This window comes from Monodelphis domestica, chromosome 8 (assembly GCF_027887165.1).
Source record: "Monodelphis domestica isolate mMonDom1 chromosome 8, mMonDom1.pri, whole genome shotgun sequence".
Lineage (NCBI taxonomy): Eukaryota > Metazoa > Chordata > Mammalia > Didelphimorphia > Didelphidae > Monodelphis > Monodelphis domestica.
Genome location: NC_077234.1, coordinates 188,321,206 through 188,343,354, shown reverse-complemented (window position 1 = coordinate 188,343,354; position 22,149 = coordinate 188,321,206). Strand labels below are relative to the sequence as shown.

The 22,149-nt window shown below is 39.4% G+C and overlaps 1 protein-coding gene across 4 annotated transcripts in view; it reads left to right on the top strand.

The window, feature by feature from the left end:
- SH3RF3 (SH3 domain containing ring finger 3) overlaps positions 1 to 22,149 on the top strand; it is a 629,698-nt gene that overhangs the window by 322,667 nt on the left and 284,882 nt on the right. For all 4 annotated transcript variants that reach the window (XM_007501218.3, XM_056808193.1, XM_007501221.3 and 1 more), the window contains exon 2: positions 9,474 to 9,749. In XM_007501218.3, the coding sequence (XP_007501280.2) occupies positions 9,474 to 9,749 (276 nt within the window). The remainder of the gene's footprint in view (positions 1 to 9,473; positions 9,750 to 22,149) is intronic.

The window sequence follows — 22,149 nt, the reverse complement described above, 5'->3', positions numbered from 1 at the left end:
TAGCATTGCTATAACTAAGGAGCAGATGTCACTTTACCCATAGTTCACTCTGTTTGCCTTATTTGGGGTTAAGGGGATGAAAATCACAGTGTAAATGAGATGCTAATGATACGTTAAATCTCTTGGGGCAACTTTTGGCCAAATTTTACTATTTCTGCACATCCATTAAGAAAGGTAGTGATTGTGGGAACTGCGTGTTGTTTGAGCCTAGTCCTGTGTGACTGGGAAACTGAACCACCAGTGCTTTTGTTCAAGGACCCTTAACCAAAGACTTACATTATGTCTAAAGATTGATGTAAGGAGTTTTCTCATGATTGTAAATCTCAGCAACCCATATGTCTTATCTGCAAGGTGGCTCCATACTAATCAACTAGTTATTGTTTCCATATCCCTTTGATTGTTTATAGCTACTCCGTGGCGTTAGTGGGACACCTTTTATCATGACAGTCCATATCAAATCTTGTTCCTTTGAACTACATTACCCAGAAGCCCACTGACTTCCTGTAGTCATGTGCTGACTAGACAGGATATAAATTGGATGGTCTTCCTTGGCTAGCTCTTTGCTTCCTGGCTCAAGACATTGGTGAAGTGGGCTGTTTGAGCAGGTAGATTAGCCATGGGCACATGGTTTTATTTTGTTACTTCTAGTGATCATTAATAAATCTTATAAAATATATATTTGAAGTTATTGTATATTAATTTTAATTTTTAGACCCTCAAGTTCCTGCCAGTAGCAGAGATGGAAATTTATTTGACTTTCACCACAAATGAAACTGTTCATGAACATTCCCACTGTTTGGTGTAGAGAATCATGGAGATCTTTTTTTTTTAAACCGTTACCTTCCTTCTTGGAATCAATACTGTATATTGGTTCTAAGGCAGAAGAATGGTGAGGTCTAGGCAATGGGGGTGAAGTGACTTGCCCAGGGTCACACAGCTAGGAAGTGTCTGAGTCCAGATTTGAACTTAGGACCTCCTATCTCTAGGCCTGGCTCTCAATCCATTGAGCTACCCAGCTGCCCCCAATGGGAATCTTTTTTTGAGCAGCTTGGGTACCCTACAAAGTAGAAGTCAAAGCTCAGGACATTTTGTAATAACTAGATGATCAAGTTGTTGTTTCTATTCAATCTATTCCATAACCCAGTCACCACCAGCTAGCTGTCTCATGTCATGCAGTCCATTCATTCCTCCTCTATTTTCTAAATCCTCTCTGTAAGGCACCACACTAGTTGTAATGCGGAAAAAAAAAAAAGATTTCTAAGGGTGTCTTTGCCCTCAAGGAACATTCATCTTAGTAGAGGAGATAAAATGACTACACAAGTATAGGAGAAGGGAAAGGAATGTGCATTTAATAACCATCTGCTATGTGTCAGGCACCTTGATTAGCACTTTACAAATATTATTTCATTTGCTCCTTACAACAACCCTGTGAAACCCAGAGGAAATCGAGGCTGACAGTGGTTAAGTGACTTGGCCAGGCTCACTTAAGTTTCTGAGACTGGATTTGAACTTAGGTCTTCCTGATTCCAAGTCCAGCACTCTATCAGCTGTGCCACCCAGCTGCCTCAAATAACATAACTCAAGGAGAGATAAAACCAAGGGCAGTGAGAATTCCCAGGAGAGTTGGATTAGGGAAAACTATGGAGAAAGAGGCATTTGGACTTCAGAAGTGTACAGATGAGAGTCTATAAATGGGATTTACAAGCCACCTCCCCATTAAGCAGCCAGTCAGTCAAAAAGCTTTTATTAAGTATCTACTGTGTGCCTAACACTGTACTGAGCATTAGAAATACCAAAAAAAGCAAAAATAAAAACCTCAGGAACATCTCCTGCTGTCAAAGCTCTCACATTCTAACTGGGGAAATGACATGCAAACAACTAGATTCAAACAAAATATAGCAGAATAAATTGGAAAGGAATTAAGACGAAGGGCTGGGGAAAGGATCAAAAGCTAAGATTTGGGGGCAGTTAGGTGGATAGTAGATACACAGCAAGGCCTGGAGATGGAAGTTCCTGAATGCAAATCTGACCTCAGGCACTTCCTAACTATGTGAACTTGGGCAAGTCTTTTTTTAAAGCTTTTTTTGTTTTGGAGAGAGAGTGAGGGGGTTGGAAGGGGGGGGAAGGGAGAGACAGACAGAGAGATAGAGATAGAGAGAGGGAGAGACAGAGGGAGGGAGAGAGACAGAGAGTGAAAGACTGACAGAGACAGGGAGATAGAGATAGAGAGAGGGAGAGATAGAGACAGAGAGGGAGAGAGAGAGAAAAAGAGGGGGGAGAGAAAGAGAAAGAGACACAGAGAGAAAGAGAGAGAGAGAGAGACAGAGACAGAGACAGAGACAGAGACAGAGAGTTAAAGATAGAGGGAGAGACAGAGAGAGGGAGAGGGAGAGAGACAGACAGAGAGAGAAGAGGAACAAAAAACAAAAAGAAAAAAGGGTGTCAGAGACAAAGGATGAAATCACTTCATACCTTGATGTAGTTTTACTATGGCACACAGCAGCAGCATCTGACAGCTCACATCTCATGTTTTATTGCAAGATGGGAAAGGAAGGTAACTTTCTGCATGGGACTTTTCCACACAAAATTGCCTAGCCCTCACTGATTTTCTGCCTTGGAATTAATACTTAGTATGGATTCTAAAACAGAAAGTAAGGGTTTTTAATAAATGAAAAGAACATTACTCAAATTTACAAAGAGCTAAATCAGTTGTACAAAAAACCAAGCCACTCTCCAATCGATAAATGGGCAAGGGACATGGATAGGCAGTTCTCAGATAAAGAAATCAAAACTATTAATAAGCACATGAAGAAGTGTTCTACATCTCTTATAATCAGAGAGATGCAAATCAAAACAACTCTGAGGTATCACCTCACACCTAGCAGATTGGCTAACATAACAGCAAAGGAAAGTAATGAATGCTGGAGGGGATGTGGCAACGTGGGGACATTAATTCATTGCTGGTGGAGTTGTGAACTGATCCAACCATTCTGGAGGGCAATTTGGAGCTATGCCCAAAGGGAGCTAAAAGAATGTCTGCCCTTTGATCCAGCCATAGCACTGCTGGGTTTGTACCCCAAAGAGATAATAGGGAAAAAGACTTGTACAAGAATATTCATAGCTGCACTCTTTGTGGTGGCAAAAAATTGGAAAATGATGAAATGCCCTTCAATTGGGGAATGTCTGAACAAATTGTGGTATATGTTGGTGATGGAATACTATTGTGCTAAAAGGAATAATAAAGTGGAGGAATTCCATGGAGACTGGAACAACCTCCAGGAAGTGATGCAGAGCGAGAGGAGCAGAACCAGGAGAACATTGTACACAGAGACTGAAACACTGTGGTATAATCGAACGTAATGGACTTCTCCATTAGTGGCGGTGTAATGTCCCTGAACAATCTGCAGGGATCTAAAAAACACTATCCAAAAGCAGAGGATAAACTGTGGGAGTAAAAATACCGATGAAAAGCAACTTCTTGACTACAGGGGTGGAGGGAATATGACTGAGGAGAGACTCTAAATAAACACTATAATGCAAATACCAACAACATGGAAATGGGTTCGAATCAAGAACACATGTGATACCCAGTGGAATTGCGTGTGGGCTATGGGAGAGGTGGGGGGGGGGGAAGGAAAAGAAAATGATCTTTGTTTCCAATGAATAATGTTTGGAAATGACCAAATAAAAATTAAAAAAATAATAAAAAATAATAAATGAAAAGAACAAAAGGTAGGATGCTAACCAAGGCTAGCAGGGAGCCAAGGAGGGTGAGAAGATGGAGAGAATTCTAAGCATGAAAGACCCCCCACTAATCATGGGAATAACAGAGTAGGAAATGGTGTGCACATTTTGAGACTACACTTTGTTTAGGGACATACATGTGTGAGTTTATGCATGTCCATATAGAAATATAAAAAAATGCAAAAAACAATATGTGATATTAACAGACAAAAGCGGATTTAATGTGATTTAAACCTATATTGTAGAGACACTGTGCTACAATAGAAAGATACTAGGTATGTCATAGCACCTGAGTTCAAATCCTGCCACTGTCACTTATTGGCTATGTGTTATCACTTATTGTCTCTGGTTCTCATTTTATATTTTTAAGACATGGAGATTAAAGTAGATGAGCTCTAAGGTCCCTTTCCACTCTTGAGCTCTGATTAGATGAATTAGCCTTGAATGTTTATAAAACTCTCATAGACTATATGCACAGTATGTGGTATAGGTACTATGTCTGCTTTGGAGCTCACACCCTGATCATTTGGAAGATAAAGAAAAGATGTTTATCCGTACCAGAATTAATTATGTCTTACTTTTATTCAAGGCAAGTCTTTGAAGAATCACTTACATAAGAATATTCTTATAGTCTTGTCTCTTTTGAAGGGCCTCAGGTATTGTTGAATTAATCAACAAGCATTTATTGATTGATTAATGTGTACTAAGCCCTTTAAAAAAATCGAAATAGTCTGGCCTCAAGGAGCTTACATTCTAAAGGGAAGGAGGGGGGAGTGAGACATGTACATAAGTAATCCAATTGTCCATCCTTCTTTTTGAAGAAGACCAGTGATGTCATAGGGTGATGCTTTGACTTGCTCATGAATTGGATTTAGAGGCAAATTTTCACACAGCCATCAACCTCACTATCTCTCCCAAAGAAGCCCAGTGGCAGGACAAAAGTCAGGACAACTGGCCAAAGCCCAGGATCCAGTGGATGACCATGGCTCTTCAATATCTGACCAAGCTCTACAAGCTCTCAAATTGTTGCCATTTGCCCATTCCAGCAGAGGAAGTCTTCATATGCTTAGGGTAGACATCATCCCCCTAACTCACCTGCAGGTCTGAGTCCTTTTGGCTACCTTCCACCTGGTTTAGCCCATCTGCCAAGATGGTTTTACTAGGGTTTTCCACTGGACGTGCTACAGTTTCTTAAAGCCACAGGCCAGAGTTGAGTGAGAGGTGGATCAGCAAGCTTAAATGCCCCATGTACCCATTTTGTGTAATATATAATAAAAACATAATATGTTCATTATTATTGCTAGAACAGCATCTTTTAATAGATAGATCACTATCTTCATCACTCTCTCTGATCTATAGTGGAATCACCTATTTACTCCAAGATGTTAACTTTCTTTTCTTAGATGGGACATGATTTTACACAAGTAAGAAGTCTGGCTTCTGCTGGCTGTATATATTTCTTTTTCCTTTTCCTTTGCATAGCTACAGCTTATTAATCAGAGAGGTTGAATAGATCTCATTGGTGGCACTGGGATCTCTCTGCTGCTCTGAAGCTATAACTTCATATCTTTTCCAGACACGTCTTCATTATTTGAATGGACAAAATGTCCTTTCGCTCTCTAGAACTTTGGCCTTTTTTTTTTTTAAACATTCAGTACTTACAGTACAAAGCTTTCCAGGGTGAAGATTATTGGAAACAAACTGTTTCTTATTGTATTTTTTCTCTGTGCGTTCTGTAATGAAAAATCCTCTGGTGTTACTATTTAATTGCTTAGTGGTGGCTGTTTGTCAATTTGCCAGCAGGTTCCATCTTAACTGCTGTCGTTTGACTCCACTGCAACATAAATGTCGAGTAATTGAATTGCCAACATATCATTAAGCCCTCTACAAAGAGTTTTTCAGTGTATTAGTGCTGCAGGCTTTTGTGTCAGTATTGATTGATTCAGATACTAAGGAAATCTTTGGCAGAAGCGGACCTAGTGAGAAAATGTGGCTGCAGCTGGGACAAATTGTTGGGCATTGACCCCATGGCAGTGGGTTGTTCTGTTCTTGTTTAGTTTTCCTTAGAGGAACAGACTTGACCTTTGGAAAGTGTTTAGATGAGTGGGTGATAATTTTAGGAGTAGAAAGAAAAAGGAACACAACTTAATCTGCTTCTCAAAAAATTTCCTTAGAGCAGTTCTGACTAAGAAATGAATATGAGATTTGGGAATAGAAAGAAGACAGGTTAACACATTATGGAGCCAGAAAATGTCAAGAGATTGGGTAGGGGAATGGAAAGAAATGTATTTGCCGTAAGAGGTCCTGTATTCAACTCCCATCTCTCTTACTAGCTTCCTTCCTCTATAAAATCAAGTGGTTGAACTAGATGGCCTCTAAGGCACCTTTCAGCTCAAGATAGGATTCTAAGAGTCCTCTTTCTGTTTTAGTCAAGGGCAATGAGGCGGCACAGTGAATAGACCACTAGAGCTAGTGACAGGAAAACCTGATTGATTTCAAATCGGACCTCAGACAACTTACTAGCTGGGTGACCCTGGACAAGTCACTTAACCCTATTTGCCTCAGTTTCCTCATCTGCAAAATGACCTGGAGAAGAAAATGGCAAACCACTCCAGTATCTTTGTCCAGAAAACCCCAAATAGAGTCATTAGAAGTCAGATATTATTATTATTTTTTAGATGTTATTTAATATTAAAGTTATTTGCTATACAGTTAATTAACAATGCAATCAATTATAATACAATGACAAAAATTACCAATAACAATATTTTGCCTGTGAGACAGTTATTGTTGTTGTTCAGTTGTTTCAGTCATGTAGGATTCTTCATAAGCCTATTTGGGGTTTTCTTGGCAAAGACAATAGAATCATGTGTCATTTCCTTCTCTGGCTCATTTCATAGATGAGGAAACTGAGGTAAACAGGGTTAAGTGTGACATGTCCAGGTTGAGTCACATGGTTAGTAAGTGTCTCAGGCCAGAGTTGAACTCATGAAAATGAGTCTTCCTGATTGCAAAGCCAGTACTCTGTACCAATTATTTTTAACCCTCACTACTTAGAGATGACTCCTTATTCCTGATTATGACTTTCAGGTAATTTAATAATTCTTAAATCATCTCTTCTTCCTATGAGAATTTCACCTTTTCTTCTATTTTTCAGACATTTTTACTTTGTTTTATCATTTCTTGATGTCTCATGGCATCATTAACTTCCACATGACCATTTCCAATGTTTAAGGAGTTGTTTTTCAGTGAGATTTTGTACCTCTTTAATCATTTGATCAATTCTGATTTTTAAAGTATTATTTTCTTCATTATTTCAGCCTCTTTCATTTATTAAGAACAATGAAAAAGCCATATGACTCAAACTTAGCTTTTTATGGGGCACTAATACTTCCCAGGTTGTTTCACTAACCACTGTCCTCTAGCTCTATTACCTTATTCTGCCCCACCTCTTTTGATATGGAGCTGTGATTTTATCAGTGCACTGTTCTCTCAGTATAAAGACTCCCTCCATTAATGTATATTAGTCACCTGTTGGTAACTGGTAATCTTAAAATATTGTCTGGGATACTGAAAGGTTAAGTAGACTTACCCAAGGTTACGAAGATAGTATATATCAGAGGTAAGACTTAAATCCAGGATTGCCTGAAGAAGTCAGATATTATTGAAATGACTCAACAACAACAACAGCAACAACAAAATCTCTCTTTCAGGAGTCAACTAAATGAAAATTAAATAGAGTGCTAGGTCTAGAATCATGAAGACTTGAGTTTGAATCTAGTCTCAGATACTTATTAGCGTTGTGACTTTGATCACTTTGAGTATCATTTATTGGCCTCTGTTTTCTCAACTCTAAAATGAAGAAAAGAATAACACTGGCATGATAGAATTGTTTTGAAGATCAAGTGAGATTATAATTATATAATATGTACATATACATGTATAATATATAAATAACATATACTTATCAGAGTGCCTGGCTCATAACAGATCAATTAGTCAATAAGCATTTATTTTTATTATTAATTGTTTTAATAATTGATCATAAATAATATAATAAAATTATTAAACATTTATTAAGCACCTACTCTGTACCTGACTCAGTGATAAGCTCTGAGGATACAAAAAGTAGCAAATGACAGTTCCTGCCTTCAAGGAGCTTAGAGGTTAGTGGAGGACACAACAAACAAACAGATATGTACAAACAAGCTATATAGAAGATAAATCGGAAATAATTAACAGATGAAAGGTGTCAGAATTAGGAGAGGTTGGGAAAGGCTTCTTGTAGGAGACAGGGTTTTTGTTGGGACTTAAAGGAAACCGGGGAAGCCAGCAGGTGAAGATGAGTAAGGAGAGCCCACCAGCCACAAGAGAAGGAGAAAGTTCCCAGAGGGAAAGTTGGAGTGTCTTGTTTGTGGACCAGGCAGGAATTCAGTGTTACTGGATTGAAAAGTACTCAGCCGAAAGTAAGGTATAAGAAGACTGCAAAAAGGCAAGATAGTGCTAGGTTATGATGGGCTTTGAAGACCAGACAGATAATTTTGGATTTGATCCTGTTGGTGATAATTATTCACTTTAGTTTATTGGGTAGGAGAGTGGCATGCTGAGTCCTGAACTTTATGAACAATCACTTTAGTGGCTGATGGAGAATGAACTGGAGTAGGGAAGTGTCTTGAGGTAGAAAAACTCACCCAGCAGACAATTGCAATAATCTGGTGGATCTCCACCAGAATGGCAGCAAGGGCAATGGATAGAGGGGGCACTTTAAAAAGATGTCATAAACACAGAAGAAAAACAGCTGCCTGATCACATGACTGGATGGGCATATGATCGGGGATGTAGACTCTAAATGCAAATATCAATAATATGGAAATGGCTCTTGATCAGTGACACATGTAAAACCCAGTGGAATTGCACTTTGGCTATGGGAACGGGTGGGAAGAGGGGAGGGAAAGAACATGAGTCATGTACCCATGGAAAGATATTCTAAATTAATTAAATAATTTCAAATAAAAACAAATTTAAAAATAAATTTAAAAATGTCATAGATATGAGATTGACATGCCTTGAGCACAGAATAGATGGGGCAGGAGATAGGAGTGGGGAATAGTTTGGAGTTGAGAATGACTCCAAGATTGTGAGCTTGAGGAAGTGGGAGGAGGAGGAGGATGACCTTTATAGTTATAGAGAAGGTAGGAGGGGAGAGAATTTGAGGTGAAAGATAATTTGGAAAGATTGAGATTGAGATGTCTATTGGACATCCAATTTGAGACATCTGAAAAGCAGTTGGAGATGCTTGATTGGAGGTCAGCAGAGAGTTAGAGGCAAGATGGATAGATTTGAGAATGTAAGCATAGAAATGGTCATTAAAATCCATTGGAGCTAATGAGACTGCCAATAAATGCTGGTTCCCTACCCTTCCCTTCTAGCTCTAAATCTGTTATGGTCTGATCATGGAGACCAGCCCCCTTATTTTAAAGACAGGGAAACTGAAGCCTCAGGACACAAGATAAGCAAGATGAAAAGCAGCAGAGAAAAGAATTTGAAGCCCATTCCTTGGCCTCTAGATCCTGTGTGGTTTTGGCCATGCCTCCTGCTTCTTCATTTGAGCATTTGATACATTCAGAATACTATGCCACACTGCAGCCAACCTCTCTCATTCTATGCTATGATGATGGATCATCTGGAGGGGTCCTAATAATTCACTGTTTGCTTTCTTTTGGTTTTAGAATATTTCCCAACTTCCTTGTGGCAAAGCCCTCTATAGCTATGAGGGGAAAGAACCTGGTGATCTCAAGTTTAACAAAGGAGACATCATCATCCTGCGTCGAAAGGTGGATGAGAACTGGTACCATGGGGAGCTGAATGGAAACCATGGCTTCTTCCCTGCCAGCTATATTCAGTGCATCAAGCCCTTACCACAAGCCCCACCCCAGGGCAAAGCACTTTATGACTTTGAGATAAAGGATAAAGATCAGGACAAGGACTGTTTAACTTTCACCAAGGTAAAGTGAAACATCGCATGTCTTACTTAAGCCATTATCATTTGAGGTTTTTGTGAACCTGGCCAATTTAGCCTTACTCTCTCCCCTGGTCAAGACTCCCTCCAAAAAATGGATTCTGTTAGTCTAAGACCAGAGAGCAATCTCCATGGCTCAAAATGGACACAAAGGCAAATACAGTCTTCCAAAGTATCACTTGGTCTTCCAAAGAGAGGATTTGTTAAAGGCAGATTTCCTGTCCTGGAAAGGCTCATTTGGTTCTCTGGGGAGTGTTTTGGTTTTGGTTTTGTTTTTTTATTCTGACAGCTTAAAGTCAGACTTGCCTGGGATACCATTATCCAAAGACAAGAGGCAAAATGCAAAAACATTTCTTGAGAGTCATTTGAACTGCCTGGAAAACTACTCTTAGCATGAGGAAAGACTGCTGTTTAAAAGAAGGGATAGAGAATGCTCTTGGGTGGAAATTCCCTCAGCCATTGCAGATCATTACCTTCTCCAAAACTGACCATCTTTAAGAGTTTCCTAGATCACTGAGAATTTCATTAATTTGTCCATGTCTTCTTGGCATCAGGACTAGTTCTCTATACATTTCACCATGGTAGAAGAAACTGGATTTTTTTTTCATCAGTTCATAGGATCACTGATTTTGGATAAGAAAGGGTAGTCTAGTCCAACCTCTCCAATTTACAGATGAGAAAACTGAGTCACAGAAAAGTGAGGTGACTTTCCCAAAAATCTAGGCCCTCTAATTTTAGACTGTTCTATTTCTAACATACCACTGGTTGTCTGTGTGTTTGCATATGAGTCCATCTTTTATGGGACTAAAGATAATTGTTAACTTAATACAACTGGAGTTCTGCCTTCTCTTTAATGGTATTAAATGTCTTGTTTGACAATTTTCCATTCTTTCTTTTTTTTGGCTCTCTTATTCCTTAATATTTTCAAGGTCTTCTGGCCTGTGATTGAACTCTTGTTCTAAGATTTCATGTGCATACTCCTATTCTGTTGTTACTCTGTTATGTTGTGAACCATCCATTTATTTTCTCTCACAAAGAACCTACAAGAACTTATAATGCTGCTGTGCTCTTAAACCAGTAGAAGGAAATGGTTCCTACTCTTTCCAGATATGCTTTGTACTTCAGGTACTGGGAACCAGCCTTTGTCTTTTAGTTCTGTTCTTTGTGACAGACCCTGTCTCAGCTAGAGGGCTAGTTTCTTTGGAATATCCATGAGAATGAACAGGTGCCATTTTATCCTGCTCTTAAACAAGAGCCCCAGTTTGGGACAGGCTTCATCTGTAGTTACTCTTATTTCAGAGTAAGAATATTAGATGACTTCAAACGTTGACAGTATGGGGCTCTTTTAAGACAGAAGAAAATGGTCTCATGCTTATCCTCCCTCTCTTCCTCCCCCTCTATTAGTCTGTCTTAAAAATCATCCTTAATGTTTACATTGTTCGTGACTCTGTCTCCCATTTGCTTCCTTCCTAGTTCCCAAGTGCTCAGCACTCAGCTAACTGTTTTAGCTCCCCTGGTTCTGTCAGGGCTAAAACATCCTCTCCTGACTGCTATTTATGTCTTGTTCTATTGTTCAGTGTGACAGAGAATAATCTATTTTCCACAGGGGATTCAACTCCTTATTTTCTTATTTCTTTCATCAAGGTGTTCTGATGCTAATTTCAACTGTCACCTGCTTGATGAAGCTTCCTAGGAAACTGAGATCTGGACCCCTTTTGTTGTTGCTTTGTCCAATGGCCAGAGGGGGAGACTGCCAGAGATATGATTTGTTGGGCAGACAGAGCACCAGTCTTTTTCATTTCCTTCCCAAATGCAGTTTGGCCTTTCTCTCCAGGGCAAAAATTTCTGGAGACTCAAGGCCTCTGTCCTATGATTTGTGAAAAAACTCAATGCTTTAGCACCTCCCATTGACTCTATGCTGGAAAATGAGATCAACAAGCCTTTTTTTTTTCCAGTTTGAAGTTTCTCTGACTTTAAGGAGATCTAGTCAAATATACAAGATCATCTGTGCTGAGCTATTCCACTTGGTGAATGTTTCTCTCCTCCTTGAGGTTGAAATGAATTCAACAAACCCCATCAAGGGATCCTATGATATGAGGCCAGAAAATATATTAGCGGCCAACACCAAAAGTCCATCTTCCTTGTCTTATATATGAAAAAGCTAAGACCCAAAGAAACTAATGATTTGTTCAGGGTCATCTAACAAATGAGTAATAGCAATGGATTTTAAACCCAATTGTTTTGGCTCCATATCCATCCTCATTTAACAATACCATAGGCACCTGATAAAATATCTGCCTCCACCCATCCCTCTCAGCCTTTGGAAAAGGCAAATGGATTCAGCAGTACCCTGCTGTACTAGGAAATGTTACCTCCTTATTCAGCATTATGCTAATTTGCTTGGTCTACTTTGTGAAAGTAATTTCACCCAGCTCCTTTGGCCTCTTAAAGAAAATATTTGTGACTCTGGGCAAGTCACTTAATCCTTTTTGACTCAAAGTGACTAGGTAGCATAGTGTAGAGAATATCAGTCCTGGAGCTCAGAGGACCTAGGTTCAAATATGTCCTCAGAAACTTCCTGGGTATGTGATCCTGGGCAAGTTACTGAACCCTGATTGCCTTGGACTTGTTGCTCTTCTGTCTCATATTGATACTAAGACAGAAGGTAAGGTTTTTCCAGAAAGAAAGAAGAAAAGGAAGGAGAGAAGAGAAGAGAAGAGAAAGAGAAGAGAAGAGAAGAGAAGAGAAGAGAAGAGAAGAGAAGAGAAGAGAAGAGAAGAGAAGAGAAGAGAAGAGAAGAGAAGAGAAGAGAAGAGAAGAGAAGAGAAGAGAAGAGAAGAGAAGAGAAGAGAAGAGAAGAGAAGAGAAGAGAAGAAAAGAGAAGAGAAGAGAAGAGAAGTATTGAAGAATTCTAGGGCAATGGGGGGAAAGAGCCTTTTGATATTTCTAAAGCTTCCACTAGAGGACAATTTCATTCTTTCAAGCTTTGATTATCCATAATTCTTCCCCCCCAAATCAAAATATAAACCTAGGAACTTCCTAGTTACTGAAGATACCTTAATTAGACACTTCACCCACCCCCAGTTCCATGATCTTGCTCAGTCTCTTGATTAACAAAGGTCTTTGGCTAAGTTAGCAAGGCATCATGGCAATACCAGGTATCTATTCATTCAGTGAACATTGCATGAATATTTTGTGCAGATCACAGTACTTTGTGCTAGAGAAAATGAAATGTTTAAATAAACACGCTGCTTACCTTCAGGGAATTTACAGTCTAGTTGGAAGATGAGCCATAAATAGAGTGTCATTCAAGGTGTTCCAAAAGTCTCTACAGTTTTAAGCTATTAAAATTTAAACGACTCAAGCTTTATTAACTACTCTTGGTATTCCCTGAATACTATATTGCTTAAGCATATTAGGGAGTTAGAAAATAAAGAGATATCTTAACTCTGAAGGAGAGGGTCCTTATTAGCCAGGGTCATTTTGTAATTTTCATTAAGTAACCAACAAATTAATCAAGCAAACCTAACAGTAATAGCTAACATTCGTGTAGTGCCTACTGCGTGTCAGGGACTATGCTAAGTGCTTTACAAATATTATGTCACGTGACCTTCATAACAATCCTAGGAAATAGATGCTATTTTTGTCTCATTTTACAGAAGGGGAAATTGAGGCAAACAGAGGTTAAATGACTTGGCCAGGTCACACAATTAATTAGTGTCTGATGCTAGATTTGGACTCACACTTTCTCAGCTCAGCCACCTAGCTCCCTCCAAACATATTGAGCCCTTACTCTATTGAGATAAGTGCATTAGACCCTTGAGGAGATGGAAAATTTAGATAAGACAAGGTTCTTGCCCTCAAAAAGGCTGTAGTATATATAGTAGGAGAATAAATTGAAACAAGTAATTATACTACACAATCTGATGTAATTAGTGCATTAGGGAGCCATAAAAGAAAGTGATATATGAAGTACCATCAACAGAGGGGGAACATTACTGCCTGAGAGGGTCAAGGAGGGCACCATTATCTCTCCACATCTGTACCTCTCATTCCCTGTTAAAATAGACTAAAAATGGCACCATCATTATCATGATTAGCATTTGTATAGCACTTTAGGGTTTACAAAGTGTTTATCTCTGTTTGAACTCATTTCATCCTCACAATAATGCAATGAGAGAGATGCTATTATTATCCCCATTTCACAGATGAGGAAACTGAGATTGGTAGGGGTTAACTCACTTGCTTTTACCCAAGTAACCTGAGGTTACACTCAGGTCCTCATGCCTGAAAGTCCATTATGCTGTCCACTGTGCCACCCAGATGCCTTAATAACTACCACAAAGATAAATTGCCTGATTTGTAATCTTTACTGCTCTTAATTTTCCATCTTTTTCTCCCCTGATCTTTCCTATTTGTCCAGAGGTGATGTTTCCCTAGTAGCATGGCTTAATTTGCAAGTGACATGTGTCCTAGCAAAAATAATCAATAATAATAGGAAGTGATATATATATGTATATATATACATATATATATATACACACATTTCTTTTGAGCCTCATAGCAGTCTTATGATATAGGTATTACAACTAGTATCATTCCCAACCATGGAAAAAAAGGTTCAGAATTTTTTTTGTTGTTGTTGCTATATTGACCATGATATTGCAGGCCATTAAAAACCTGAGATCTTTTCCCTTTTTTCAGCTAAACTGCAATCTAGCTATCCTTTCTTTGTCTTATACTTGTGAGGCTAACTTTTTAACCCAAGTTCGTAAAATCATAGATTTATAGCTAGTAGGGATCTTAGAGGCCAAGAGTGACTCATTCATTTCACATCTAAGGAAATCGTGAGGTTCAGTGTTATAAACAAGTAAGGCTGAAGGTGGGATTTGAGTCTAGGACATTCCGATTCCAAGTCCAGGACACTCTCCACTACACTGCCAAACACTTGCCCATTTATGCTTAATGACTTTGATTTGTATCCCAGGTCACCTGGCCATTTGTTGTGTGTAGTATGTGGCATTTTCTCAGCTCTTAGATGTTTTCTTTCTGCCTTGGAACTAAAAGGTAAATTTTTAGTTCTTGAAAGTTAAAGCTGAAATAATAGGGAAGGAATTGCCTGGCAAAGTTATTGGTGGTTCTTCATTTTCTAAGAGAACCACTAATGTCATAGGGTGATGACTTGACTTTCAAGTGAATTGGATTTAAGTGAGGTAGAGTTGCAAAAAGTCATCAACCTCACTCTTTCTTCCAAAGTCCAATGGAAAAGTCTGGATGACTGGCAATGATCCAGGATGCGAAGGGCGATTTCAATTTCTGACCATGCCCTAAGTGCTTCACAGAACCTGCTTCATGGCCATTGGAACAAGTTGTTCTCATCTTCCCATTTCCTCAAGGGAAATCTTCGCATGCTTAGGGTAGAGAACCCCCTAACATTGAAGAGATGACACCTTCTGGATACCCTCAATCTGCCAAGAAAGTCTTACCAAGGTATGGCTACAAAGCATGCTACAGTTTCTCGGATCCACAGGTGAGAGTTGAGTGACAAATGCACCCCAAAGGTAGATGAACAGCCTTGAAAAGGGCTTGACAATCCCTTGCAACTGGCCTATTAGCAAACTTAGGAAACAAATGAGTGTCTTAAAGTAATGCAAAAGCTTTCAACTGACTTTTGAATAATCATCATTCTTATCCAGAACATAATTTATTCCATCTCCCTTTGGTGTCCATTTCTGGCATCTGGCCACATCACAGTATCCCAGAATGAGAAGAGATCTCTTTGGCCATCCAATCTAATATGTGCCTGAGCAAGCCTGCCATTCAGAGCATCCCCAACAAATGATGAATTGCTTACTTAAAGACTTTTAGTGAGGGGAAATACCAGGCATCCCACTCCTCTCCTCTACTGAATAGCACTGATTGTTAGGAACTTTTCAACCCAAACATCCAGCCTAATTTGCCTCTTTGGAATTTAGTGAGACTCAAAACTATTTACAAGGCATATAGGTGGTGCAGTGGATAAAGTACACAGACTGGAAATTGGGAAATCTCCTTTTCCTAACTTCAAATCTGGCCTCAGATACTTTCTAGCTTTGTGACCCTGGGAAAGTCACTTAACCCTGTTTGTCTCAAGTTTCCTCATCTGTAAAATGAGCTAGAGAAGGAAATGGTAAACCACTCTAGGATCTTTGCCCAGAATGGGATCAAAAGATTTGGACACACTAAGACAACTAAACAATAACAACAAAATTATTTGGATAGCTAGATCAGAAAAGTGGTCATTGATGTTTCAATGTGAATTTGCTAGGTCTCTGGTAGAGTGCCCAAGAGACTTCTATCCATTGTCTTCTGGGGTCAAGAAAACCAAACCTTTCATATGATAACTTTTCTAATTCTTATAGATAACCAGCCATATCCATAAATCCCCTCATCTCCCTATTTCTTTTTTCTAGGCTAATCATCCCTAGTTTCTTTCACCCCATATTCAAATGGACTGATATCAGTATTCTTCACCATCTTGATGGCCTTCCTTTTGACACTCTTCAGTTTATTAGTATCTTTCTTAAAATCTCCCCTTTGGAGAGATGTAATTATCAGGAATGCTTTCCTAACATCTAGCCCAAATCCGCCTTTCTAAAACTTTCAGAAATGACTCCTTTTTCTACCGTTTAAGACCAAGTATTATAAATCTAATCCACTTTCTATGTGGAAGCCTTTCAACTTCTTAAAAACAGCTATCAGGTTTTCTTTAAGTCTGTGCATCCCCAGTTGCTGCATTTGATCTTCATGTGGCAGGGTCTACACTCCCCTCACTAATCCAGTTTTGCCCCAGCTTGTTAATATCCTTTCTAAAAATGCATAATCCAGAGCTGAACATGATACTTCAGATATTGTCTGAGCAGGGCAGAGTCTGGGTCAACTGGGAGTTCTCTTGTATGCCCTATAGGGATTACCAGCATTCAAAGAACTGGAATAAACAAATGAGATACACTGAGCTTACTTAAGCTTCATCTCTAACATCCCAGCATTCCTCGGGGACCACTGGAATTTTCTAACCATTATGACTAATCACGGAGTTGCTTTCGCATGAGACTTTAAAGGATGACAAATGGTAGACCACAGCTTATATCATGTGGTGAAACAACGGGGCCATTTAAGCAGCTGCTGGGACTGGGTCCAGATGCTATTCCTCACCTGGACCAATATATATCCCCCGGGGTTATCACTCAGGGCCTTAGTAAGAGAGTGGCAGTTTGTGAAAGCCTCGTGCTTCAGCTAGTCCAGGGTGCCTGGGTCTTGACATGTGAACAATTTGTGAATCAGCATGTTGGAATACGCTCAGATGGGGAAAGCAGGCAACTGGGGCTCATCCTCATGCTGTTTCTATTTTCTTGAACTGAAGTGAAATTAAATCAGGAAAGCTAGTCTAATTATTGTGGTCTGAAGGAAAAAAAAATACTCTATCCATCTATACCTTAACCTAAAATGGTAACTCCAGTTTGGATTATTTCATTAAAGAAAAAAGGGGGCTACAAATAATTAGGAGTCATCATTGTCATTCAGTCTCCTTGTCCTCTTCATGACTCCAGTTGGGGTTTTCTTGGCAAAGACACTGGAATGGTTTGCCATTTCCTTCCCCAAGTCATTTTACAGAGAAGGAAACGGAGGCAAACATGTTAAGTGACTTGCACAGGGTCACATAGCTAATAAGTGTCATGAGGTCAGATTTGATCTTGGGTCTCCTGGACTCCAGGCCTGTTGCTCTATCTAATGTACCACCTATTGTACTAAGGAAATTAATTCAAATCCTGCTTCCAGCTTTCAATAATTGTAGAAACTCAGGTGAGTCACTTTTCCGGTTTCCTCATCTGCAAATAGGTGTCAATATCTGCACTATCTCTACCTCAAGTTACTGTTGTAAGGAAAACACCTCATCACATGACCCCTAGAGAACTATATACATCTCAACTAAACATAGCCTACAGAAGAGGCATGATAATATGGGTAGAGGTGACCTCAATCAGGAAGTCTTGGATTGAAATCCTGCTATTAACATATACTTTGTGACTGTGGCCAAATATTTAAACTCTCAGTGCCCCAGGTGACCCTCTAAAACACTTTTTTACCCTTATTTGTATCAAGACTCCCCCTGGAAATCTGGTGAAGCCAACAAACCCCTTCTCAGAGTAACGGTTTTAATTAAGCATAAAATACATGCCTAGTATTATAAAGGAAACTATATAGAAATAGCATTATCAAAATAATTTTAAAAACCACTGACCCTCCCAAAAATCTAGGTTAAGAGCCCCTTCTCCAGATCTAAATTGACAAATTGAAATCTGCATTGTCAGAGGGTTTCCTCACTGAGAGTTGCTTATCCCAGTGAAATCGCAGCTCTGGTTTTAAAGGGTCCTAAATAAGCCCCAGCTCCCAGCTTCTTGATTCTCTTTATACAATTCTTCTATGCTCATCTTTGTGACTTGATCACAGTATGACTAAAGGCTGTGTCTTAGGGAGACATACAAGCTGTTTTCAAAAATTGGAAGAAGCGTCATAGGCTTTATGAAATTGTAATGGGCAGCCTCAGGAAATAACATTCTCTTCCCCCCTACTGAAGAGTTTTAAGCAGAAGATGGATAGTCACTTGGTAGGTGCGCTCTAGAGGGGATTCTTGTTCATGTGAAGGCTAGACTTCAGCACTGCCTGAGGTTTCTTCCAACTCTGAGATGCTCTGATTTTAACTGTTGACCCAATTATGGAAAGAAAAATAAGGAGGAAGAGGAGAACTGTACCAAGTATTGAAGTCATTCTTCCTCTTTCTGGGGATAAAATGGAGAAGTATGCTCAGATATGATAGTAAAATTACGTGGATTGAGAACTGATTGATGGACCCAAAGAATCACCCCAGGGAAGGAGAGTAGGAAAGAGGAATAGTCCTGGATGAGTAATTAAGATCTTCATAAAGGCGATGCATTGTGAAGTTACAAAGAACAATTTTTAGAATTGGAGGAGGTGGAGGCAAAGGCAAAAAGGAGAACAGAAGAGAGATCTGGGGAGCAGCACAAAATTCTTGGTTCAAAAAGGAAGAAAAAGTTCAAAGTCTTTCTATAAGCAAAGCCTACATGTGGTCTTAAGTCATGATGTGTGTGTAGTTACTTTAAAAGAGTATTTTTGATTTAAAATGAATGGGATCCCTGGGTGAAGACAGAAAAGGAATGCTTCTTCAGGTTTATTGGAGAATGAAGCTGAGAAAAACAACAGTGATCTTGGAATGTTGTTATTAAGCATTTTTCAGCTTTGTCCAACTCTCTGTGACCTCATTTGGGATTTACTTGGCAAAGATATTGGGGTAGTTTTCCATTTCGTTCTCCAACTTATTTTTCAGATGAGGAAACTGAGGCAAACAAGAGTAATTAAGTGACTTGCCCAGATCCACACAGCTAGCAAGTGTCTGAGATCTGATTTGAATCCAGGAAAATGAGTCTTCTTGACTCCAGGTCCTGCACTCTTTCTACTGTGCTACCTAGCTGCCCTGGCCTTGGACTAGGGATGGAAATAAGGGTGACCTGCAAGAAAAATAGCATCAAATGAGTCAGTTTGTAGGATGGAATGGAGTGTCTGAGACAGACTTAAATGATGCTTTAAGCCTGTGCCAAAGCTATATTGAGTAACATGAGACTGAATGCCTGTAACTTACCTAATTTGTATATAGTTCCTACCCCCCAGACTCCCTTCTCCTGCCATAAGATTTGCCTGCTTGACCAGGCATGCATGGTAGGAGGGCAGAGACTGTCTCTTATAGTTATTACATATCTTCCTCAGGGCCTAGAAGAGGGTTTTTCACACACTAGGCACTCAATAAATATTTGTTGAATTAGTGTCCAAGAGTGATTCCTCTGGAGAAGGTGTAACTTGAGAGGAGGGAGAGGATGGGAATTCCAGAACTACAGTCTTTGGGAGAGAAATTCCAATGATCCCCTGAGAGATTGTAGCAGTACGTTACCTAAGCAACAATGACAGAACACCAGTGGAGTTTTATATTTGGGGCTGCCCTGAGAGTGCCCCTCTTTGTCACACAAGTGCCTGCCTGAAATCTTTCCTTCTCCAGAAAATCATCCCTAATCAAGGAGAGCCACTGTCCTCCTAATGCATTATACTCAACAAATGATCATGTAACTAACCTCTTGTTTATTAAAATATAAGAAGGCTTTGTGAGGGCAGAAAAAAAGTAGGTTCAACTAAAGTGTAGTCAAGGTCCAAGGTAACACATTTTGAGTCCTTAGAGGACAGAGGCTTGGAACTGTGGTGTTTCACCAACACAATCCTGGTCATGTCATGGTTACGCAATGAGCATTAGAGAATAGTAACAGAGACATTCCATAACAGTAGAGTTTATGAGCATCAAGGACTTAAGTCATTTGGCCAAATTAGAGAAGGTGAGATTAAGCTCTTCAAGATATGGGAGAAGTGTTTGAAGCTGTCAACAGTCTTCTTCCTTCTCTCTGCCCCACCATCTTTAATCAATTGAGTGGCTGATGAGGTAGAAGCCTGTTTAATTGATGAATGATAGAGCATTGTTACCAATTTGAAAAAACAAACCTTTGTTGAACATGTACAATACCCTTAGTATTAAGGATACAGGGAAGGATATAAGCTAATTTATAGTAGATCTTTTTGTGGTGGCAAAAAACTGGAAGCTAAGGAAATATCTATCAATTGGAGAATAGCTGAACAAGTTTTGATATATTAATATAGTGGAAAATTTTGTGCTGTAAGAAATTATGGAGAAGCCTTTGGAGAAAACTGGGAAGACTTTTATGAACTAACATATAGTGAAGTGAGTAGAACCAGAAAGAAGAATGTATATAATAACAATAACACACACACACACATACAACCCATAGCTAACTGTGTATATTGATAAGATGGGGTCTATTTTTCTTTTTCTTTTTTTCTTTCAATATTGGAGAAGGATTGGAAGGAGAAAAGGTGGACTGTCTTGAATGAAAAAAATGTTTAAAAATATTTAAGCTCTAACTTTTCGCTCAGGGGGCTTACCATTTAGTTATTTTAGAGGGTACAAGACTTTTTTTTTAAAACCCTTACCTTCTATCTTGGAGTCAATACTATGTATTGGCTCCAAGGCAGAAGAGTGGTAAGGGCTAGGCAATGGGGGTCAAGGGACTTGCCCAGGGTCACACAGCTAGGAAGTGGCTGAGGCCAGATTTGAACTTAGGACCTCCAGTCTCTAGGTCTGGTTCTCAATCCACTGAGCTACCCAGCTGCCCTGGCACAAGACTTTTAAAACAAATAATACAAGTCTATATATAAATTCAAAATGAATGTAGACAGCAAGAACTGCAGAACTTTAAGAAAGAGAGAAATCAGTATAAGCGCTTGGACTAGGGTATTATCAGGAACCTAAAAACCAGAGACAGGGACAGACAGAGAGACACACAGAAAGAGACAGAGAAAATGAGCCAAGTTTTGAAGCAGCTTTGGAGAACGAGATAGGAGATGCAGGTTTTGGTTCTGCCACTGATTAAATGAATTACCCAAGGTCACAAAACTAATCTCAACTGGTCTTTACTATCTTCATACAAGGAGACAGATTGCTAGTATCCCTACTAGCTTTAATAACCTTTAATTTACTGACTCCCTCCCCTGACTTGAAACCCTAACCTCATCTTCCCCTGATCCAAAAATAACTCAAAGTTTGCAAATGTGAGTAATTAGAAGAATCATGGTATTACTGACAGAAGTCTAGAGGGAGAACTGGTTTTAGAGAAAATAACATAAGTTCTGTTTTAGACATGAGTTTGCCATGACTTTTGGACATATATAAATGGAAATGCCAGCAAGCAGAGACACAGGAGTTGACCTTTGGAGTAAAGTTGGAGTTAGAGATATCAATTTGGGATTTACCTATGTAGAGGTAATATTTGAAGCTCCAAGAGGGTATGAGATTGCAAGAGAATAAAATGTAAGATCGACAAAGACCAGGGATTAAACTTTGTTCCATATTTAGAGGTCATGAGGAGATAGTTACTCAGCAAAGAGTAAGAAAGAAAAGATGCAGGGGCAGCTAGGTGACTCAGTAGATTGAGAGCAAGTAGGTTGGAGTTGGAAGCCTTAGGGTCAGATCTGGCTTCAGATACTGTAATAGATGATATTGGAGGATATATTTTGATGGATACTACATAACTAATAGATCCAGGTAGTTATCTTCCGTTGCCTACCCTCCTCCCTTTTATACTTCCCTTTCTCCCTCTTCCAAACTCCCTTCCTCCCCTCTTCTTCCCTTCAGTTTCTCCTTCCCCCTTCTTCTTCAGCCTCCTTTTAAGTCACTCAGGGTGAGCTTGGATGTTTCAGAGGAAATACTCTCT